This window comes from Rhinatrema bivittatum, chromosome 2 (genome assembly GCF_901001135.1).
Source record: "Rhinatrema bivittatum chromosome 2, aRhiBiv1.1, whole genome shotgun sequence".
Lineage (NCBI taxonomy): Eukaryota > Metazoa > Chordata > Amphibia > Gymnophiona > Rhinatrematidae > Rhinatrema > Rhinatrema bivittatum.
The window spans coordinates 461,400,258-461,425,154 of record NC_042616.1 but is presented as its reverse complement, the minus strand read 5'-3'; the positions used below and the strand labels follow the sequence as shown (position 1 = coordinate 461,425,154).

General features: G+C 43.0%; 1 protein-coding gene across 1 annotated transcript; it reads left to right on the top strand.

Moving 5' to 3' along the window:
• LOC115083332 (extracellular calcium-sensing receptor-like) lies at window positions 1-23,775 on the top strand. Its single transcript, XM_029587133.1, has 4 exons — window positions 1-870; window positions 4,913-5,137; window positions 13,058-13,181; window positions 22,342-23,775. Exons 1-4 carry the CDS (start codon window positions 1-3, stop codon window positions 23,250-23,252), a joined length of 2,130 nt encoding a protein of 709 aa, XP_029442993.1. The 3' UTR covers window positions 23,253-23,775.
• Window positions 23,776-24,897: the final 1,122 nt, after the last annotated feature.

Genomic DNA, 24,897 nt, shown 5'->3' with positions numbered 1-24,897 from the left:
ATGTATCATATTTCTTTTAAGATCAACTATGGGATCCTAGATTCTCTCTTAGGAGACAGACTTCAGTTTCCTTCACTTCTATCAACTATACCTAATGAGAAGACCCAGGACATGGCGATCTCCCACTTGTTAAGTCACCTGGGCTGGACCTGGGTTGGAATCCTAACCAGAGATGATGACTTAGGGGAGACAGTGGGACAAAGATTGAAGGAAAAAATTGAAATTGATGGAGGATGTGTGGCATTTTTGAGAAAAGTTCATTTCCATTATTCGCAGCCTAAAATAAATGAAATTGTAGATGTTATCAAGAAATCCACAGCAACGGTGATTGTGGTATATTGTGAGGAAACGCACATGAAACCACTCCTGGAGGCCTTGTCTGCTCAGAGAGTGACCAGCAAGGTATGGATCTTCTGCCTTGGCTTTTCTTTCACTGTAGGGTTCTTCGTAAATGAATCCTGGAGGTTGTTAAATGGGTCCATTGGCTTGGTTCCTCATAATGGAAGAATGCCTGGCTTTGGTGATTTTCTCAGCAGAATGCATCCATTCACTTATCAAAATGACTTTTTAATGAAAATCTTCTGGGAGAAGGTGTTTGGGTGTAAATGGGCAGAGAATGGCAGTCTTCAAAGCACACCACCTGAAGACTTGAACCTAGAAAGACTCTGTACAGGGGCAGAATTCCTTGAGCCACTTGTTCCTTCTCTCTTTGAGCTGGAAGATCTGAGTTTCACTTTTCAAGCCTACATTGCTGTCTATGCTTTTGCCTTTGCTCTCCAGGATCTTTTATCATGCACAGATCAAAAAGCATTGTCATCAGCTGATAGTGCTTGTGCTATCTACAGTCTCCAGAATTTGCATCCATGGAAGGTAAGAAGAAATATCTCTTTGTTTCAAGGTCTCTCTGAATCAGTTTAACTGGAACATTAGATTAACAGACTGGCTATGAAAGTGATCTCTGGACTATGATGCAGTCTTTAATTATTTGTTAATACTTTACTGTAAGTTGCTAACAGTAGTAGTAGATATTCATGTTCTGCTTTGGTTATTATGAATGAAATAAACCAAATCGTGTAAGCTGCTTTTTGCTCATAGCTTCAATTTCCAGTCTGATTTTATTATTTTTCAGTAGTGGCCTGGAATGTTCTTGTCTCTACCCCAATAGTGATGATCATGAGCCAACACTGAGATGCAATACAACTTTACATCAGTTTACAATATGCACATGCTACATCATTTTGGCAGTGCATTGGCTGTTCCTAATTCAATAACTACATTGTGGCTGTACTGTGCTTAATAATTAAGTTGTATGTCATAATAAAATAATAGTTTGACTTACAATCATAGGGTCTGATTTAATTTCTCACACAGTTGACACATGATGGCACAAAACCACAAGCAGTGCATATTTTCCTGTTTATGGACCAATATGTAATAGGAAGTAACATGACATATCTAGTTTAGCATCTAGTATTCAAAGCTTTAGCATGTTAATTTTGAAACTTCACTGTACTGTTTGGCCAAAAACATGTTAAAATATATGTGGAAACAATATGCAAACTTGGAGTCAAATTCAGACCAATATAGTTGGCCTGCATCTCTCCTCTAGGCAGATAATACCAGTCCCAACAATTTGCATTCAGACACAGATTATCACTACCTTGTAAGTGTAGACAGAATCATAAATAGGTAGAAAGATATTGCAATGGATATTATATATATATATATATATATATATATATATTCCCTTTGCAGTATTTTATCAGATTTCTTAAAGCATACACAAAAAAATAGTATGAAAAATGAATCTTGAAAAAGATTTAAAAGTACCATTTTTGACACAGTTTGAAAATGTAGTTTTATCTTCTACCTGATATACTACAGAATATGGACTATTCTTCAACCTGTGGCAAATTCGATCTTACAAAAGGTAATAATCAAAAGTTTTTCTGCAGACAAATGCATGTTTACCTGCATAAAAATGCATTTTGAAAAATGTCCCAACTATCCTGCCTGATATGGATATGGTGACCTCCCTAGGTTTGACCTTTTGCTTCCTGGAACTCAAGTATACAAAACTGTTTGGGTGGGAGGATCCTGCCCTCATCATATTCTGTCTTGATAGAATATTAAGAAGTTATCATGCAGTACCAGAAAATGGCCACTGGATGGCACTTAAGGACGTGAGTCACAATTTTAATGAGGTAAATATTCAAAAGCCCTTTAGACGTATAACTGGCAATATGGCATAAGAACATAAGAACATGCCATACTGGGTCAGACCAAGGGTCCATCATGCCCAGCATCCTGTTTCCAACAGTGGCCATCCAGGCCATAAGAACCTGGCAAGTACCCAAAAACTAAGGGGTAGATCTTAAAAACATACGCGCGCGTACTTTTGATCGCACACCAGGCGCGAACAAAAGTACGCTGCATTTTATAAGATACACGCGTAGCCGCGCGCATCTTATAAAATTTGGGGTTGGCGCGCGCAAGGGGGTGCACATTTGTACAACCTGCGCGTGCCGAGCCCAGTGCGTGCTGCCTGTTCCCTCCCGTATGACATAGTGAGGGCAAAGGTAGCGCTCGCACCATTTTGAAGATTGGCAATACGGCTCGCGTGCAGGAGGTCGCTCCCGGATCCCCGCTGGACTTTTGGCAAGTCTTGTGGGGGTCAGGAGGCCCCCCAAGCTGGCCAAAAGTCCCTGGGGGTCCAGCGGGGGTCTGGGGGCAATCTCCTGCATGCGTGACGTCGGGAACCAGGAACCAAAATGGCGCCGGCGCTACCTTTGCCCTGTCACATGATAAGGGCAAAGGGCCACTGGCGCCATTTCTCTTAACGCAGCCGTGGCCAGAGAGAGGGAGATCGTGCCGGGACCCCCCTACTGGACCCCAGGTAATTTAAAACATTTTGGGGGGGTTCGGGAGGGTGGGGGATTTGTTTTAAAGGTTAAGGGAGGGTTTTAGGGTTTTTTTGGTGTGCCGGTTTTCCCGCCCTCCCCCGATTTACGATTTTTAACGATTTAAAAAAAAAAAAAAAAAACCTACACAACGATCAGATTTCCCTCCCCCCCCCCCCCCAGCCAAAATCGATCGTTAAGACGATCGATCACACAATTCACACCCCTACTCTTTAGTACATCTTGCTCATAGTGTTCCCTGCAAAGTAAGAGCACAGCATCAACAGAGAGAAAAGAAAATAGACATACGAGATATTTATTTCTTTGAAGTGCCATTGCTGTTATGCTTTGGAGGGGTTAGGGTTTCTTTCCCCACCTCCAAAGTGAACCTCCTGCAGGTTGTCCCAGCTCTTCCACTCAGCATCGTCACCTTCTTAGGCTGCTTCTTGAAGTCAAGGAAGATACTGATGATGGAGCAGGTGGAGGTGGAGGATCTCAAGGCCATGATGCCTTCATACTGGTATTCATGACTTTTCTCGCTGCACTTTAAATGGCTTCTGCCAAGTCTGTGATGCCATCTCCAGGCGGGCTGAAAGCAGCTGCATCTCAATCATGCTCCTGTGGAGCTTATTTATTTCATTATTGCATTTATGAATTGCATCATTCCTAAGATTCCGGGTGTTATACAAACCCAAATAAAATTGTTATATATAAAATTAAACACAATAATATGTAAATAGAAACAAAAATATAAAAGAAATATAAAAATCTGAAAAAGAAATAAAAATATAATAGCATAAAATACTTATCTTCAATCAATGAATAGCCTAAAGAATTTCATCAGACAGATACCTGATCAAACAATCAGGCCTAGCGTTAATTTCTGCCGGTGCCAGGGAAGTGTACAGAAAAGCAGAAAAAAATGCTTTTCTGTACACCCTCTGACTTACTATCATAGCGATATTAAGTCGGAGGCCCCAAAAGTAAAAAAAAGTAAAAATTAAAAAAAAAAATTAAAAATTGGCCTGCGGCCTGCGGATCGGAAGACGGACGCTCAATTATGCCGGCGTCCATTTTCCAAACCCGTGGCTATCAGCAGGTTTGAGAACCAACACCCCGCAAATTTGAGCGTCGGCTGTCAAACCCGCTGACAGCCGCCACTCCTGTCAAAAAGGAGGCGCTAGGGACATGCTAGTGTCCCTTGTGCCTCCTTTTACCGCGGGCCCTAATTTGCATAGGCCACCCTCCTGAATTGCGCGCCCAGGAGAGTGGCATGTGCGCACACCGGGAGAGCGGGCTCTCCCGCGCGTTTTTCTGTATCAGCCTGTCAGTTATCTCAAGATATGTACCAAGAATAATCAATTGCTCCAACACCTACATTCAGAGCTACCACCTTTCTCACAGCAGTGACACATTTTTCTCCACAGAGGCCTGCCTTTTATATGTTTCAAAGAGGGAGGATGTGTCAGAATAGACAAATATTTCTGGCCATTTTGTAAGAAAGTACAAGTGAAGCTACGGCAAGTACTGCTTCTAAACTCTGCACATGCAATAAATAAATAAAACATCTGATTGGAACCATGCAATGCTCACCATACCACTTCCTCTCCTTTTTCTATTTCTTTTAATTGAATTGAATTTTCTTCAAGCTTTACTTTCTTTATGTATGTAATTGAGATATATTAATAAATACATTTCTTTCTTCTTCACAGTTCTGGCCTCAGAGGTAGCTGCATTTATGGTCTGGAGTACTAACTTGTAAAAGTGTGTTCGGATTCTGTTTGGATGAAAGGCACCATATAAATCACAATTATTAAACTGTATTCTTACTATTGATATTTCTTTCTTATCTCGAAAGATATTATTCAAATGTAATTCCTTCTTATAAAGGCACCAAACCAGCATTTCTCTTACTTGCAAAACTGTAGAACAGGAGGTTTATGTGGAGATTTTAATAAATTAGCAGAACTAATCATTATCTCACCAGATTCTTTCTGTCATTGTTAATTCAGGTCCTTCAGCAACTGAGGAATGTTCACAATTATACCCCAGGTGGGGAGGAAGTTCTTTTTGAAAGAAGTGGGGAGATCCCTGCCATGTTTGATATCATGAACTTGCAGATCTTCGCAGATGAGAATTACAAGCTGATAAGAATTGGGAGATTTGATACTCGAGCTGCCCAAGAGAAAATCCTCTTGAACACCAGTGCCATTGTCTGGAGACAGGAATATAAAGAGGTGACTTAGGGCCTCATTTTCCAATATCGCATTAGGGGGCGTTACCAATGCAAATGAGGCTTCTTTCGTGCAGTGGGGAAACATCGCGTGCGGCAATGTTTTCACCATAACATTAGCACTGCACACAATGTTTTCCCAGTGTGCAATGATTCTTTCAGTGTTTCATCACAGAGAGAGAGAGAGAGAGAGAGAGAGAGAGAGAGAGAGAGAGAGAGAGAGAGAGAGAGAGAGAGAGAGAGAGAGAGAGAGAGAGAGAGAGAGAGAGAGAGACTTACTATAGTGCCTATGCCCTAGACAGGTATTTTAACCCCTATGGGAGGGCCACCTACTAACTCGGGGTGGGGATTAGGTATGAGCGTCGGGGGTTGGGGGCCACTTTCGCATTCCACATGAGACCTACGGAAAGAACAGTGGTCTCTAGTGAAGATTTGCTGGCCGTCGGAGTGAGGAAACTCACTCCAAGAGGAGATTTGGGCTACGTTCTCTCCACCTAGCTTGTTGTTGCCCAGGTAGAGTGTCCATCAAGCTAGGTGGAGAGAACGTAGCCCAAACCTCCTCTTGGAGTGAGTTTCCTCACTCCGACGGCCAGCAAATTTTCACTAGAGACCACTGTTCTTTCCGTAGGTCTCATGTGGAATGCGAAAGTGGCCCCCAACCCCCGACGCTCACACCTAATCCCCACCCCGAGTTAGTAGGTGGCCCTCCCATAGGGGTTAAAATACCTATGTAGGGCATAGGCACTATAGTAAGTCTCTCTCTCTCTCTCTCTCTCTCTCTCTCTCTCTCTCTCTCTCTCTCTCTCTCTCTCTCTCTCTCTCTCTCTCTCTCTCTCTCTCTCTCTCTCTCTCTCTCAAACAGGCTGTGATAATTTGAAAATGAGGCCCTTAGTTTGCCAGGACAATACTAACTAATGGGTAGATTTTAAAAGAGAGACTCTTTATAAGGCTCAGCCTGACACAATATATGCACCATTGTAAGGGGCTGCTTTGATTCAGGGTGAGTTTTTGGGGGGTGGTGTTACAGAAACATTCAGGGGTATTCATTGTAAAATTGACATCATTAAATAATTTTTGTCCTTATAAGCAATGAAAAGGAGTTGATTTGTATAATGCAGCTAGCAGAGACTGCAATGTACAAATCAACTCCTCTTGTTAGAATTTTCATCTCTTACAGAGTCTAAAATTATTTAATAGGGATGTGAATCGTTTTTGAACAATTAAAATTATCGTCAGATAATTTTAAAATCGTCCTAAATCGTTAGAGTGCACGATACAATACAAATGCCCCCGATTTATCATCAGGGGCATTTGTATTGTATCGTTAAATAGGGCACGGGAATTATTTGGGGGAGGGTGGGAAAACCGGCACACCAAAACAACCCCTAAACACACCCTGACCCTTTAAAACCAATTCCTTACCCTCCCCCACCCCCCCAAAATGTTAAATTACCTGGTGGTCCAGTGGGGGGGGGGGGGTCCCGGCGCAATCTCCTGCTCTCGGGCCATCGGCGCCATTTTGGCTGCCACTAATTAAAATGGCGCTGATGGCCCGATAAAAAAAAAAACCCACCCAACCCTTCAAATCGACCCCCCTTAGCCTCCCCCACCCTCCCGACCCTTTTTTTTAGGGAGGCCCGCGCCACTAAAAAAAACCCCACCCGACCCTTTAAATCGACCCCACCCTCCCGACCCCCCCAAAACCTTTTAAAATGACCTGGTGGTCCAGGGGGGCCTCGAGGAGAGATTTCCCGTTCCCAGGCATCAGCTGTTCTAAAAAAAAATGGTGCCGATGTCCCTTTGCCCTTACCATGTGACAGGGTATCTGTGCCATTGGCCGGCCCCTGTCACATGGTAGGAGCACTGGATGGCCGGCGCCATCTTTAAAGATGGCGCCGGCCATCTTTACTCATCAGCCCCTATTATACTAGGGGCTGATGAGTAAAGATGGCCAGTGTTTGTGTGTGTGTGTCCAGAAAAAGGGCAGGCTAACACATATCCCCTAGTTTTCCTCAACCTGCGTGTATGTTACATATGGAACTTTGCTATAGCTCCATAGTATATGTAGGGGTCCAGTAAACATGAGAGAAAGAGAGAGAGACTCTTTATAAAACTCAGCCTGACACTCAATATATGGACCATTGAAAGGAGGCACTTTGATTCGGGATGAGTTTTTGGGAGGTGGGGTGGGGTTTTGGGGGCTGGTGTAACAGAAACATTCAGGGGTATTCATTGTAAAATTGATATTATTAAATAATAGAGATGTGAATCGTGTGCCAGATCATCTTAACGATCAGATTCGGCTGGGGGGGGGGGGGGAAATCTGATCGTTAAGATATGTGAATTGGAATCGTTTCTGATTCCAATTCACATCGCGAATTTTTTTTTTAGGGAGGCCCGCGCCGCTAAAAAAAAAAAACCAACCCGACTCTTTAAATCGACCCCACCCTCCCAACCCCCCCCAAACCTTTTAAAATTACCTGGTGGTCCAGGGGGGCCTCGGGGGGCCTCGGGGAGAGATGGCCGGCGCCATCTTTAAAGATGGCGCCGGCCATCTTTACTCATCAGCCCCTATTATACTAGGGGCTGATGAGTAAAGATGGCCATCCAGTGCTCCTACCATGTGACAGGGGCCGGCCAATGGCACAGATACCCTGTCACATGGTAAGGGCAAAGGGGCATCGGCGCCATTTTTTTTTAGAACAACTGATGCCAGGGAACGGGAAATCTCTCCCCGAGGCCCCCCTGGATCTCTCCCCGAGGCCCCCCGAGGCCCCCCTGGACCACCAGGTAATTTTAAAAGGTTTGGGTGGGGTCGATTTAAAGGGTCGGGTTGGTTTTTTTTTTTTAGCGGGGCGGGCCTCCCTAAAAAAAAAATTCGCGATGTGAATTGGAATCAGAAACGATTCCAATTCACATATCTTAACGATCAGATTTCCCCCCCCCCCCCCAGCCGAATCTGATCGTTAAGATGATCTGGCACACGATTCACATCTCTATTATTTAATAATATCAATTTTACAATGAATACCCCTGAATGTTTCTGTTACACCAGCTCCCAAAACCCCACCCCACCTCCCAAAAACTCATCCCGAATCAAAGTGCCTCCTTTCAATGGTCCATATATTGAGTGTCAGGCTGAGTTTTATAAAGAGTCTCTCTCTCTTTCTCACATGTTTACTGGACCCCTACATATACTATGGAGCTATAGCAAAGTTCCATATGTAACATACACGCAGGTTGAGGAAAACTAGGGGATATGTGTTAGCCTGCCCTTTTTCTGGACACACACACACATCATTGTGCGTGCGTCCTATCTGGTTATTTACAATTCTCGTAGCTCCCATGCGGCCCATATATGCGTGTAAGTGGCCATTTTTGCACACGCAAGGCTTTTAAAATCTACCTCTAATTGAGTTGTGTGACTGTGCGATACTATGTGATGAACCAAAGATTGATTCTACTGTAAACTCAAGTTTATATTTCATATTGCAAAATGGGGACTATCAAGGAAGGTAGTCTCAGGCATCACTCAACACTAACACCTACTTTATAACTCGAGGTGCAAATTTATGAGACTTGAGAAGGAGACATATAACTTATTCCTAATCAAGAGAAATGTTGCGGTACTATCTGAGGTGATAATCAAGGATATGGTTGAGTTATGCATTGCTTTTCAAACCAGCTCTGGGGTACCTCCTGGCCAGTCTGGTTTTCAGAATATCCATAATGAATATGCATGAAATAGGTTTTCATGTTCTGCCTCTAATGTACACAAATTTTTCATGCATTGTCATTATGGATATCCTGAAAACCAGCCTAGTTAGGAGCTACTCCTGGTCTGGTTTGAGAAGCACTGAGCAATAACAATAACAAATGGTTGCTCATGGCACCAGGATCAAACTAAATATCCCATGTTTTTGCTTCATTAAACTTTTTATTTATTTAATCTGATATCCCATAATTCCAAAACTTTGCAAAGTTGGTTAAAATAAAACCAATGTACAGCAATACACAGTATAAATAAAACAAAACAATTTAAGACATTAGATATCCAACAATACACAGATACATTGCCCTATACAATCTGCAGTCCATAAAAGATGGCATCCCAGCTCCACTAGAAGCAAATTATCCTTCTAGAGAACAACCTTCAGCTTAAGTCTCTGAGCCAGGCAGCTCCTTAAGAGGGTATTTTTCCCCAGCATAACCTACAAGGCTAAGGTGATAGCAGCCTCCTGCTGAATGATCCGAGTACCTATTTATATAACCAGGTTTTGATTTTCTTGCAAAACACTAAATAATTTGTTTCCACCCATCCCTCTAGTGCAGGGGTGGGCAATTTTTGTCCTCAAGGGCCGCAAACCAGTTGGGTTTCAGGATATCCCTAACGAATATGGATGAAATACATTTGGAGACAATTGAGGCAGAGAGCATGCAAATATCTCTCATGCATATTCATTAGGGATATCCTGAAACCCAACTGGTTTGCAGCCCTCAAGGATCGAAATTCCCCACCCCTGCCCCTGTGGTATATTATTCCAAATTATGGGGTACAGCAACTAAAAGCTATTTTTCTGGTAGTTGTCAGCCTTGCCTGTGAAAGAGAAGAGGTCTTCAAAAGTTCTTGCTGTAAAGACCTCAATATTCTGGTGCAAATGGAATGGAAAAGTGGCTGTCAGGTACGTAGGGGGTAGCCAAATGTGCACACCTGAAAACAATAAAGAGAATGTTTAATTTAATTCTAAATTAAACTGGAGCCAGTGCAACTCCTTTGACACTGTCATTGTAGGATTAGTGCTTTTACTTGCTGTCAGCAGCCTCGCAGCAGTGTTTTGGAGAAGCTGCAGCTGCTTGGCACTAGATAAGGGGAGGCCCTGTTACAATGAGGTCCATATTCAGCAGCACAAGGAGCAGAAAGTTACCTGGGTACATTTACTCTGGTGACTGCAGGCAAGAAATTCTCCGGGACAAACCTGGGTAACTCTGCCCCTGAATATACCTCTTTAAAGTTAGCTAGGACAACATTTTTTCTGACCAGACTCACGTGGGTAACTTTTGCCAGGTAAAACCTGCCCCTGGAATGTCCACCGCTCTCCCTTCTTTCCACCTGTCTAATTTTACCCAGGTAAAATTTAGCCAGCGAGAGGGGAAAATATTCAGTTAAAGGTTTTTATCTGGAAAGAGTTACTCGGACAAACCCCTTTTGATATAGACCTCTATGTGACTAATAATTAAGCATGGATGTACATGGTTCAATCTTTCCTGTCTATAAATGTAGAGAGCTGGCAGATAAGTCACCACTGCAGATACCGGCTTCTCCATAGTTAGCTGGGCATCGAAAATAACCTCCTAAGCTCTTTAACAGTTTCTTTAGATAATAGGGTCACACCTGCTATAGAGGGAAGGACAAACAAAGGTCTCCTGAGGCTACTCACCCATAAAGTCTCAGTCACAGTTTGTGGTCACTTAACGATTGTGCAACAGCCTTCAGGGAATAATTAGGGTGGTAATTCCAGAAACCTGCTCATGTACATGACTAGTTGAATATCCATAAGATTCTAATCTAAACACTTTGATGAGGGCCACTAGTGGGGAAAGACAGATATTTAAAAGGGGTCAGTGAAAATGCTGCTTTTGATATGAAAATGTTTGTACTTTGCTTATCACTAGGGTCAAAGTTCTGGCTGTTTAAATATGCCAACAATCTTCATCACCCTGCAAATTGCTTTTTAATGATTTAAATGGAGCTGCAGTAGGTTGATGTGGAAACCTGCAATGTATTCCAAGAAATGACTGCAATGCCAGTGTGGTGATTCCTTGGTCAGCCACTAGATGTTTTTAGAACCCTCCCCATAGAATGTAATAGCTTAGTGAGAGACATCAGTCCTGTGCAATCCTTCCTCTTGAAGCTGGCTGTGATTGATGGTCTCAGTCTATTTGTGTGTGTGTGTGTGTGTGTGTGGGGGGGGGGGGGGGGGGAGATGTAAGGAATAGAAGCAGTGTGGTCAGTTTGATTTAGCTTTTAAGGAGTAAGGAGCTGATTTTTGGGTTCCCCAGTATTAAATGAGGCCTACTTTACCCCACTCAACTTTTTTTGCTCACTGAGGAGATCCCTAGAACTGCACTCCCTGTCTGTAAGGGTCTGCCTCCTATTGGGGAAAGGCTATTTTAAGAGTTTCACTAATTATGAAGTTGACTGATGTGAAACCTTGGACATTTTGGAGAAGGCCATTTTCCCGGCTCCAAAGGTCAAGGGCTGGAGACCTATTAGTACTGCTTCAAGATCACAGAAGAGGCGAAATCAGGGACAGCATCACAGCAGGGCTAGAGTTTTGGAACTGCAGAAGGTTTTTCCTTTTTGTTTGTGAGGAGGCTTTTAATCCACCCCTCCTCACAAGGGAGCTGGACTGGTATAGCTGGTTTCCTGACCAGAGAAGTCACATCTACTGGAAGTTTGAGAAGAAGGAGGAAGATCAGGAGACCCTCAACAGTATCTCCATCCTAAGGGACCAGGGAAAGAGTCAGCACTTTGGACTTAGGTAGGATTATTCTTGGATTTAAAGAATTTTCCACAATAGGATTTACCTAACCCACTGGGACAGTTTATATACTAACTAGAAGGTACCAATGTGCCTAGTATAATTAATATTTACTCAAGAACCTGTGATGTTATGAACTTCATAATAGTTTGCATCGTATAGTATTAAATTTCACTTTCACACTCAGTCTTATATATAATCATTGGTCATGAAATGTACATTTTTTTTTAATATTTTCAAATTGCATTGTGCAAATACACTGTGATCCATAATTTTTCAAAGTTTTCTTGATTGTATTACTTATCTTAGAGCTGTATCATAGATGAAAGCCTTCCACTCTGAGGTAACTCTGTCCGGGAGCTACCTCGGAGTGGAAGGCTTTCATCTACCTCGGAGTGGAAGGCTTTCACCTATGATACAGCTCTAAGATAAGTAATGCAGTGAAGAAAAGTTTGAAGAATTATGGATCACAATGTATTTGCACAATAAGGGTATATGTTGCAATTTCAAAATATTTAAAAGAAATGTACATTTCATGACCAATGATTATATTTATTTATTTAAAATCTTTTCTATACCGTCGTTTAGTAGAATACCGTCACAACGGTTCACATATAGGCACATATAGTAAATTGTACATGCAACTGTTCCTATTAATAGTAATGGAGGTGCCTGCTGAGTGTGAAAGTGAAATTTAATACTATACAAAGAAGCCTATTATGAAGGTCATAACATCACAGGTTCTTGAGTAAATATTAATTATACTGAGCACATGGGTACCTTCTTTATAGTCATCATATATTTACCAACGGTCCAACTTTGATAAAAAAAAAACAAACTCCAAGGTTACCATGGTGATATAAGTGATTGTACAGTTTATATACTGACAGGAAAAATAATAAGCTCCCTTCCAGGAACTTGAGAAAAGGACATGAGCCCAGAACTCAGGAAGAAAGAGTACATTTTTTCATTGTACAATTTCATTGGCGGAGTCCCTATTGGACATTGATGGAAGTTTTTGAAATAATAAGTAAATTTTATTTGAGCACCCAGTCGGTGTCCAGTTTGTTTGCCCAGCAGTAAAGACATCTACAGAGAAAATCACACACTTAAGGAAAAGCACACCATCATCTGAGCCATGAAGAACTACCTTCATCTTCATAGAAAGAACTCACACCATGGGATTTGTAGGAAGGGGGAATGTGCCTATGAAGACAGCCCCCTATATAAGAAATAGTTTTATGGCCCTAGGGGAAACAGCCAACCCCCAAACAAAGGGTTACAACAGTAATTTTAGAAAGCCAGCACTGCAAGTTTCAAGATTGTGCGATCAGATAGCTAGGTTATACTATCAAACACATCTGTTTGTATCTTGCATTCAGATCCCACGTTCTGTCTGCAGTGAAAATTGCCAAGCGGGACACAGAGAGGTGTCTATAGAAGGACAGCCAGCTTGCTGCTTTCAATGTGTGCCTTGTCCCAGTGGAAAAATCACAAATGAAAACAGTGAGTATTCTTAGTTTAATTGTAACCCAGACCTCATGGTGGTAAAACTCCTTATCTAGAGACAGTCAAGAATCTTCTCTGTCTATAAATGTCCACACACAGGAATACCCTATTTGCTACTAGAAATAGTCTAACTCAGATCAAATAAATCCAAACTTGCTGTACCATAGGTTTTTAGATGTATCCATTTTGGCCTAATAAAAAGTGCCTCATCTGTGCGCTCAGCTGTCTGGCTTAAAAAAAAAAACAACAAAGAAAATGACCAAATAAAAAAATTAATCTATTCTGCAAAGTATGTTGAATAGATATTGTTGCAAAAACATCATCTACTCCTTATTTTTCTTACTTCATGTATTAACAATAAATGTTTATGAAACACTAGGGACAGTGTTACATTTTAAGAGTCCATGTTGAAAAGATTTGTTTGAGTATTTTTGGAGGTGATCAGAACAAATCTTTGGTTTCAAAAATTCCCTCCTGGTCTCCATTTAAATTTTCCCTGGGTAACTCATTAACCATACAAAATTTTCTGGATAAAAAGAAAAGCAGTGATGGGAATATTCCAGGGCTGAGACTTAACCTTAGCCAGTTAGCACTGATAGTCAGCACTCTCTGGATAAAGTTATCCATGTAAGTCTGGTAACTTTGACTTTAGCCGGGTATATTCAGCAGAACTTGTATCCAGGTATGTTCTGATGAATCTCCTAGCTAATTTTATCTGGATAACTTTTCCACTCCGCTGTCTTACTCAGTATGGACTTCTAAACAATTAAGGGTCCTCATACCAGGGTTCAACCAATTTTGTCTCTGTGGTCTATGCCACATTTATCATCAACATGGGGTCCATGTCTCTTTTTGTTTTATTATTATTTTTTCCTTTTGCAAGTTAAATTACTACTCAGAATGGAGTCACCTTAGTACAAGCTGTCAGCAAAATTGAGGTAGATACTTATCTTCCTACATGGCCATGTCTTGCATTAGATCATCATCAGGGGAGCATCTCTTTTCATTCAATGTTTAGTGCATAATAAATTCCTAATGTCTACATGGTGAATGTTCACACTCTTACTCCGACATTTCTAAAAATGACAATATAAACGTAGGGGTTAAATGCTCCTAGCAGGATGCATGTCAAGCCAATCACAATGTTGGCATCTTCATCACTTTTCACTGGATATCACTAAGGATATGCACATTTAAACTTTTCCTTTCAATATGTTTTTTTTTCACTTTGGGGTTATGGTCATTTTTTAATTAATTTAATGTTTTTTTTAGTTTAGTTTGTATTGTTTCCCAAATTAAACAGCCAAAAACATCCCCATAACAAAAAAAAGAAGCTCGTCCTTCTCAAGGCCCTCAAACCCGCCTTCTGCCCTATTAAAGCAACCTTGGGGCCTGGGTCTACCTGGCTGGACTGAGCTGAACAGGACCCAGCTGAGGCATTCTAGGGCCACTCGAATCCCTACTCCTAATGTCAACACCTTGCCCTCAACACTAACAAAACTGAACTCCTACTCATCTCTTCACACTCCTCCCCCACCCTTCCCCAACCTAACGACCCCATGCTCAACCTAATCTCAGTGCAACCATTTGTCAGGGACCTCGGAGTTCTCCTTGACCACCAACTAAATATGAAATCGTACATCAACTTTATTCTCAAAGCAGGTTTTTTCAAACTCAACATCCTGAAAAAACTCAGACCTTTACTATACGCCCAGGACTTCCGTACTGTGATTCAATCCACCTTAACCTCCAAATTAGATTACTGTAATGCACTCCTACTAGGGCTCCCCTGTCCTCTTTAAAACCCCTCCAACTGTTACAAAACGCCACAGCAAGACTCATTACAAACACGCGTAAATACGAAAACATCACCCCCATCCTCAGAGACCTTCATTGGCTCCCCATTCTCTCCCGCATCCACTACAAAACCCTGACCATAGTACACAAATCCATCCATGCCCACAACTCCAATTGGCTTGACTTCCCTTTCATCGCCCCTCAGTCCACCCGTCTCACCAGATCCACCAACAAAGGCACTTTACACGTCCCCTCTCTTAAAACTGCCAACCTCTCTTCCACTCGCGAACGTGCCCTCCCTATTGCAGGCCCCTCCCTCTGGAACTCCCTCCCTGTGCACATGCGCCTCGAACCATGTGCCATCAAATTTAAAAAGAAATTAAAAACACTGCTGTTCAAACAAGCTTATCCAGAATAGTATACCCCTCAATACCCTGCACCACCCTACAGTGATCGCATATTCCTTATATTAAGGATCTAACTATATTACTATATTGTTATGTTATGTTCTGTTCTCAATTATTTTAATTCTATCGCTTCCATACTGCCTCTGGTTTATTCCCTCCTTGTTCATTTTCCCCTGTTAATATGTACTCTCAATTCTTTTGTTCAACTGTAAACCGGTATGATGTCCCCACTAATACCGGTATATAAAAGTTTCTAAATAAATAAATAAATAAATACTCCTGCCCATACAAGTCTTTTTTAGGTGATTCTGCACTTGGAGCATGTAGTCAATGAAGTTCTGGGGTCAATGGGGTTTACTTCGGCCTCCCAAGTCTCACGAGCTAGTCCAAGATTCCTTGGGCTCTTCCCATATGGTAGGTCAAAAGGGGAAAAATTCCATCGAGCTCTATGGTGTTTTGCGGATTGCGAACAGCACGTAAGGTTGTAATGCATCCCAGTTCTTGCCATTTTCATCCACAAATTTCCTCAACATTTGTTTGAGTGTCTGATTGAAGCACTTGACTAGGCCATTGGTCTGTGGGTGATACATTGAGGTTCGCAGTGTTTTTACCTTGAGCAAGGCGTAGAGTTGTTTCATTACCTTGGACATGAACAGGGTTCCTGATCCATCAGGATCTCCTTGAGGAGCTCAAAGTCGTGAAAAAACCTCCATTAGGGTGGTCACCACAGTTGGGGGTCTTCATATTCCATAGTGGGACTTCCTCCGTTATATTGTGGCATAGTCAAAAATTACGAGGATGTACTTATTTCCTCGACTGGATTTCTTTAGTTGCCCCACAAGATCCATGCCCACTTTTTCAAAAGGAGTTTCAATTATGGGCTTTGGTATAAAAGATGCTACTTGTATGCCAGCAGGCTTTGTGAGTTGGCAGGTAGGGCAGGACTGGCAATACAACTGGACCTGTTTATGTATGCCCAGCCAATAGAATTGTGCCAATATTTTTTCCCAGGTCTTTTCCTCACCCAGATGACCCCCCTTAGAAGGTTGTTGTGTGCTAGCTGCATAACCTTTTGATGGTAGGGTTTGGGAACTAGGAGTTGTTTTATCACTTCCTCCTTCACACTTCCCTTTGCAACTCTGTAAATTAAATCACCTTTGATCACAAATTAAGGAGGAACAGGGTCTGTAAGCTGTGCTCCAGGGACTACCTTTCACTCTACCCTCTATCAGATCGATACTGTAAAGTGCGGCTGGAGATTCCCCTTCTGTAACTCACTGTGGGCGCACAATTCGGACGCGTAAGGCGATCCTGCGATACAGTCTCCAGTTTCACGTATCCTTAGCGCTTCTTGAAACCGACCCGTAACCCCTTCCGCACGCGGCATGTATATCAGATGTAAACGATCGAATTAGCTATTCCCTCCCATACAGTGACGCGCGCCCCGACTATCGCTATTTTACCCTGCCGTTTTGCCCCGCGTTTAACCTGCTAACTTACCGCCTACCCCTACCCCTGCGTTACAGGCAGGGGCAATGGTGCACGGCAAACTTTCCCTCAAATCATTGCACTACACATGCGATTCCTTAAATTAACTTAAAACAATAATGCTAGATCCATCCTTACCATAATTTATCCTGATCAACAAGCCATTTATGTACATATGTTATATACTATAGTCTAATGTTCCATGTACTCCTGTTAGTTCTGTTACAACTTGTTATATTTATTACCATGTTATAATGTAAAATATTCTTGTTATATTTATTACCATGTTATAATGTAAAATATTCTTATATCTATTTAATACCATGTTATAATGTAAAATAGGGCTGTTATCACCCTATTCCTTTAGTTATCTGGAAACCGATGTGATATCTCGATCGAATGTCGGTATATAAAATAAATAAATAAATAAATAAATAAATAAATAAAAATACAAACATTTGCAGCGAGCCCCGCTTTTGGTAAAGTTGTTATATATATATATATATATATATACCTAGATGTCAGTTTCCGAATCCCCCATCTCCACACGTGATTATCCAGGCGGCGGCGGCGGGAGCCGGGGCGGGTGGGCACCCGTTCATCCAGGCGGCGGTGGGAACCAGCGGGCGGGTGGGCGCGCGTTCATCCGGGCGGCGGCGGGAGCCGGCAGGCGGGTGGGTGCCCGTTCATCCAGGCGGCGGTGGGAGCCGGCGGGCGGGTGGGCGCGCGTTTATCCGGGCGGCGGCGGGAGCCAGCGGGCGGGCGTGCGTTCATCCAGGCGGAGGGAGCCAGTGGCGAAAGCGGCCTCCAGCAACCCCCGCCGGCAGTGAATGAATGCACGCCTGTGTACGACCGTGCAATTTCGCGCTCAAGGCACTCACATGCCGTGACGTCAAGCGTCGTGACGTCACGCCTTGAGCACCGAAATTGCACGGGTGTACACAGGCGTGCATTCATTCACTGCTGGCGGGGGCTGCTGGAGGCCACTTTCGCCGCCGGCTCCCTCCGCCTGGATGAACGCACGCCCGCCCGCCGCCTCCTGCATAAACGCGCACCCTCCCACCGCCGCCTGGATGAACGGGCGCCCACCCGCCCACCGGCTCCCGCCGCCGCCACCTGGATAAACGCGTGTGGAGATGGGAGATTCGGAAAGTGACATCTAGGTGTTTATATATATATATATAACAACTTTTGTTTTAGTTTTCGCCCTGCGCCTTGCTTCGGGAGGGGGGAAACCATCCACTTCCTGGTACCTGTCATTTCAAATGTCAGTTGAAATGACATTTGAAATGACAGGTACCAGCACACCCAGGATACTGTATAGGCGCTGTATTAAGCGCCTATACAGTAAAATGGGTTGCGCGGGCCTAACGCTTCGCCTAACGCTTCACAGATGCGGCTTGGATTTGCAAGCAATTTAAATAGAGTATCGAGTGGTATGTGAAGAGAACTGTGCGTGCGGGGAACGAGGGTGCGCCCGGCACTGCCGCACTCTTTCTAACGCGGCATAACTGTATCGACCTGTATATATGCTGCTAGGCCCACTTAAATGATTCATCCTCCCTCTGGGCCCTCCTGAAACTTTATGAGTCATCCTCATTTTCCCACTCAAAAGGGCCCATTAAGACATTCTAGGTTGGTGACAGGTTTTCTGCTTACTCCGAACCCTTCTTTCCATTTGCCTCTAAATTAGCAGCATATGTATATTTATTCTGTCATCACTGAAATTAGGATTTAAGAGTCTTTATGAAAGAGATCTAGGTCATCCAAGGGATAAGATCTGGAAAGTCCACCTCCTCATGATTGTGACTGGATGAGCCCATTGTGAGCTGGTTCCAGAGGCTCTTGAAGTTTGGACAGTCCTGTCCTGTGACCACAGAATAGGGTAGCCAAGGAAGGATTCCCACCTCAATTGTATCTTAGCTGGCCGGGGTCTTCAGTAATACCCAGTTTGTGGGATACTGTCAATGGTCCCTGTGGATGCATGCAGGGTCTCTATCTGTTGTAGTCAATTTGGATTCACTTTATCAAGTCTCTCCATATGAGCATTTTCACACTCCCTGAGTCCACTAATGCTTGGGTTGGAACACTATTTAGCTCAACTTTAATCTCAAAAGTTGAAACCCCTTGGCTGGAGATATCCACAAAATTACAAAAGTGTGGGGTCACTGCATTAAAGTCCATCAACTCATCTCCCCAATCTCTGGCAAAATGGCCCCTTTCTCCACAGCTGAAACATGGCGGGCTGGCTGAGGACTGCAGGTGAGGTGAGAGGTCTGGCCAGACCTGTACTATGGATAATTGAGACCTCCCACGGATCATTTTTTGCCAAAAACGAAACTGGAACCCGAACCCGAAACCAGAAAAACGAATAAAAAAAACAAAAACACGAATCGGGAAAAAAACCCATCCCAACCCTTAAATTTTACTTTCTTACACCCCCTCCACCATCCCGATCCCTCCCCAAGAATTACTAAAAGTCCCTGGTGGTCCAACGGGGTCCCACAAGCGATCTCTCCCTCCATGCTGTCGAGCCTGCTATGACTCAAAATGGCACCAATAGCCTTGCCCTTACGATGTCACAGGGGCTACTGGTGCCATTGGTCAGCCCCTGTCACATGCTCCTACCATGGCACCCCCAAGACTTGTCAAAAGTCCCTGGAGGTCCAGTGGGGGTCTGGAGTGATCTCATGCACTCGGGCTGTCGGCTGCCAGTATTCAAAATGGTGCCGATAGCCTAGCCCTTACAATGTCACGGGGGCTACCGGTGCCATTGGTCAGCCCCTGTCACCGGTACCCATTGGCCAGCCCCTGTCACATGCTCCTACCATGGCACCCCCAAGACTTGCCAAAAAAGTCCCTGGAGATCCAGTGGGGGTCCGGAGTGATCTCCTGTACTCAGGTCATCGGCTGCCAGTATTCAAAATGGCGCTGATAGCCTAGCCCTTACGATGTCACGGGGGCTACCGGTGCCATTGGTCAGCCTCTATCACATGCTCCTACCATGTTCTTGCCTTGGTGTCTCACTCCTTGTTTGCCTTGCCTCACTCTGCTTTGCCTTGTTTGTCTCTGGTTTTCACCTGTGATGTCCATTTCTTTGTTGCCCTGTTTGTTTCAGCTTTACCCTATCTCTTTGTTTTGTCCATCTCTCCCTGACTTCTGGTTTTGTGCTTGGCTTTGGATTCTAACTATTTATTTATTTATTTATTTAAGGGTTTTTATATACCGCAGTACGTAAGGAAATACATCACCGCGGTTTACATTAAACAATAACTTAGCAACAGGCTTTACATTGACATTCTTAATAGGTATTAAATAAACTAATATCCATATAACAGTTTTGACGGAAAACAGGCTGAACAGACTGTGGACCATCCAATAAAGTATAACATACCATTAAACTATTGATGTAACTATTAAACCTTAACAAACCAACACAAAAACTGTTGCCCTGACCTCTGCCTGATCCTTGATGCTGCTGATCCTTGATAGGGATGTGAATCGTGTCCTCGATCGTCTTAACGATCGATTTCGGCTGGGAGGGGGAGGAAATCGTATTGTTGCCATTTGGGGGGGTGAAAATATCGTGAAAAATCGTGAAAAAATCGTGAAAAAATCTAAAAATCTAAAAAATCGCAAAACCGGCACATTAAAACCCCCTAAAACCCACCCCCGACCCTTTAAATTAAATCCCCACCCTCCCGAACCCCCCCCAAATGAGTTAAATAACCTGCGGGTCCAGCGGCGGTCCGGAACGGCAGCGGTCCGGAACGGGCTCCTGCTCCTGAATCTTGTTGTCTTCAGCCGCGCCATTTTCCAAAATGGCGCCGAAAAATGGCGGCGGCCATAGACGAACACGATTGGACGGCAGGAGGTCCTTCCGGACCCCCGCTGGACTTTTGGCAAGTCTCGTGGGGGTCAGGAGGCCCCCCACAAGCTGGCCAAAAGTTCCTGGAGGTCCAGCGGGGGTCAGGGAGCGATTTCCCACCGCGAATCGTTTTCGTACGGAAAATGGCGCCGGCAGGAGATCGACTGCAGGAGGTCGTTCAGCGAGGGTTCCGGCGCCTCGCTGAACAACCTCCTGCAGTCGATCTCCTGCCGGCGCCATTTTCCGTACGAAAACGATTCGCGGCGGGAAATCGCTCCCTGACCCCCGCTGGACCTCCAGGAACTTTTGGCCAGCTTGTGGGGGCCTCCTGACCCCCACGAGACTTGCCAAAAGTCCAGCGGGGGTCCGGAAGGACCTCCTGCCGTCCAATCGTGTTCGTCTATGGCCGCCGCCATTTTTCGGCGCCATTTTGGAAATGGCGCCGGCTGAAGACAACAAGATTCAGGAGCAGGAGCCCGTTCCGGACCGCTGCCGTTCCGGACCGCCGCTGGACCCGCAGGTTATTTAACTCATTTGGGGGGGGTTCGGGAGGGTGGGGGATTTAATTTAAAGGGTCGGGGGTGGGTTTTAGGGGGTTTTAGTGTGCCGGCTCACGATTCTAACGATTTATAACGATAAATCGTTAGAATCTCTATTGTATTGTGTTCCATAACGGTTTAAGACGATATTAAAATTATCGGACGATAATTTTAATCGTCCTAAAACGATTCACATCCCTAATCCTTGATGCTGCCCAAACCTCTTCCTGGATCTCAATTATGCTTGTCCGATGCATACCCTGATCTCTGCCTATTACTTGACTCCTGTCTTCTTTCTATGGGATTATTGCCTAAGCTTTTCCTGCCCCTGGAACCCAAGAGGTCAGCCTGTGGGAAATAGGATTGGTATAGGAAAAGCTCTAGACCTTGTCCCAGGAGAGCCTGACCACCTGCTCTCAGCATGGACCTAGTGGGTTTGCCTACTAGACTGTGTCAATCATGTCACAGCTAAAGGCTCACATTCTGTGACACACACTTTTTGCATTATAACATTATCACGACAAAAAGTGAGGTTTGGGTTGATAACATTAACATCTTATGTACTAAAAAATTGTCACATATTTTATCAAATCTAAGCACTTATAATGCATGAAAAATAACAGCTAATTCACAATGTCAGGAAATTTTGCAGGTATATAATATGCATAACAAAGTTAAATACTAAGTTCACTCAAGTTAAAGAGAATGTAGATGATGCATCAAGTTGTTTAAAGCCAAAATGGAAACCGAGAGAGACATAAAAAAAAAACAATAAAAGGTAAGAAATATTTTAATCTTAATTTGTTTTCCTCTGTAGTATGTCCCTTTGGCATATCTATATTTTACTATTTTATATGTAATATAAATGTATAAGATAATCACAGAAAGCTTAGTTTAAGATTGATAGTCAATAAGATTTTGGAGACTGCTGGTACTAATAACATTTTTTTAATTCAAAATTTCTTACCAGATGGCAAAGTGTTTAAGAAAACAAACTTAAACCATCTTGTATTCTGATGTTTTTCCAAATTTTTCGATGCTGATTCTTTCCCCTTTAGATCCCACTCTTTGTCGCAAGTGCCCAGAAGATCAATGGCCTAATGAAAATCAGGACCAGTGTCTCCCGAGGCAGCCTCAGTTCCTCTCTTTTGAAGAAACCATGGGTGTTGCCTTGGCTGCAGCTGCTATTATCTTCTCCCTCCTCACTCTCTCCATCCTGGCTATTTTCAGAAAGTATTCTGAGACCCCAGTTGTCAAAGCCAACAATAGGAACCTCAGCTACCTTCTTCTCATGGCCCTCACATTATGTTTCCTCTCTGCCTTAGTGTTCATTGGCCATCCAGTCAGAGTGACTTGTCTGCTCCGCCAAACTATCTTTGGCACAACCTTTTCCATTACTGTCTCTTGCATGTTGGCAAAAACTGTAACAGTGATCATAGCTTTTAAGTCAACCAAACCAAACATGCTTGGGAAAAAGCTTGGTTCTAAGGTTACCAGTTTCATTGTCCTGTTTTGCCCACTTGTCCAAGTCTTGATTTGCATCATTTGGTTGGCAAGTTCTCCTCCTTTTCCAGAGTTCAACATGAAATCCAAAAGTGATAAGATAGTGATTGAGTGTAACGAGGGTTCCCCCCTCTTCTTTTACTGTATGCTGGGATATTTGGGGGTATTGGCCACTGTGAGCTTCATAGTAGCATTTCTGGCAAGAAAATTGCCTGATAGTTTTAATGAAGGTAAATTTATCACGTTCAGTATGTTTGTCTTTCTGAGCGTTTGGCTTTGCTTCATCCCTGCTTATCTAAGTGCGGAAGGGAAATATATTGTGGCAGTGGAGATATTTTCCATCTTGGCTTCCAGCGCTGGACTACTCAGCTGTCTTTTCTTTCCAAAATGTTATATTATTATATTCAGACCCGACATGAACACTAAGCAGTATGTAAGAGGAAAGCAAGCATCAACTGCCAATTAATTTCATTTACCTTAATAATAGAAGTTTTTAATTCTTGTACATTTATTCTAGAAAGAATGTCATTTAATATGAATTTTACTGTTGTAGGATCCTTCCTTGTGATTATAAATGCCCCTTGGTGTTTTGAAAGTGCTCGAACTGCCAATTTTGAAGACCAAAATAGTATGCATTGCTTCCTCCATTGACATTAATGGGAATCAAATGAACAAATTACAAGAATAAATGAATAGTTTTTCATCATTTGAAATTAATGAAACAAATTATGGAAGCAAATGAAATGAATTAATGAGCCAAACAAACATTTTTCTGTGCATATCCCTAGTTAATGCTGTGAATTGATTCATGGACATTTCTGTTGTACCTGGAATGCTGTGCAAATTGATTATGAGATTAAGACCCTAACTGGGAGAGTGAAACCTTATACCATCTGGGTCCAGCAGTTAATGAACATCTGTTTGAGTGTTAATATCAATTCTTTTTGCAGTGCTGTACTTGCTATATAACCAAATAAATTCAGCAAGTTAGGAACAATTTAATCAGTGTGAATAAGCTTTTATTAAGAATAGCACCAACACAGTGAGAAAACTAGCCTTCAAACCCACTTTTTGAAGAGATGATATCCTTGTGAATCCTGATAGCATTTAGCATAGCTGAAAGATGAGTTTAACATTGTTGATCTGTCACACATATTCATTGTGGGTATCCTGAAAACCTAGTTGGCTATGGGGTCCCCAGCACAGGTTTGGGAAGCACTGGGATAAGCATATTTTCCATTTTGAAAAATGTCCAAGGAAAGCTTATCTACAGAGATTTGCGTCTACGTTTTCTGTAGGCATTTTTTCCAGCCAAAACAAATGTTGGTTCCCCGTACCTAACCTGCCTCAGGAATGAGCAACAAAAATGTGGGTAATTTGAACATCACTTACCATTCAGTGTTCTGAGGGAAGGTACGTGTGCAAAAAAGAAAACTTTTGTGATAAATTTATGTTTCTTGAGAGAGAAAAAAAATCTCTGAAAATTGACTTTTAAACTTATTTTAGCATTAGAATTTAGACATTCAAAATTTATAACAGATTACACCCTCCTACTAAGATGTGGAGGAGTATCCTAGTGGTTAGAGCAGTGGGCTATGAACCAGGAGACCAGCGTTTGAGTCCTGCTCTTGTTCCTTGTGACCTTGGGCAAGTCACTTTACCCTCCATTGCCTCAGGTACAAACCTAGGGGGTCATTTATCAAAATGCTGTAAGGCATTTTTGCATGCGTTAAGGCCTTATTGCATGTGAAAAGCCCTGTTAACGCGAGTGATAATGTGTTAACACATATGAAAAGGGCTGTATTGCAGATCGCGATGCAAATTTTAAAAAAGGGAGGAGTTGGAGAGGTCTAATGTAAAGCTGTTTGCAATAAATTGTGTCCATTAGCGCAGGCCATTAACACGGAAAATAACTACACCTTTTTTATTTGCGCTAAGGACTTATCGCATGTGATATCGCATACCGCGCTATTATCATGGTGTATACCGCGTGTGATTAAAAACTCTAAACAGCTACCCAGCCTTCCTGGACCAATAAAAATGCTTGTTTTTAGTTGGTGAACCTTCATGAGACCATTTGCTCACTGCCAGGTGTATTTATTCACGGCCAC

Excerpts from the sequence above, each read along its gene's own strand:
- LOC115083332 (XM_029587133.1), top strand. The coding sequence starts at position 1 with ATGTATCATATTTCTTTTAAGATCAACTATGGGATCCTAGATTCTCTC. Across the intron at positions 5,138-13,057 it reads GGAGACAGGAATATAAAGAG|ATCCCACGTTCTGTCTGCAG; the intron begins GTGACTTAGGGC and ends TCTTGCATTCAG. Across the intron at positions 13,182-22,341 it reads AAAAATCACAAATGAAAACA|ATCCCACTCTTTGTCGCAAG; the intron begins GTGAGTATTCTT and ends TTTCCCCTTTAG.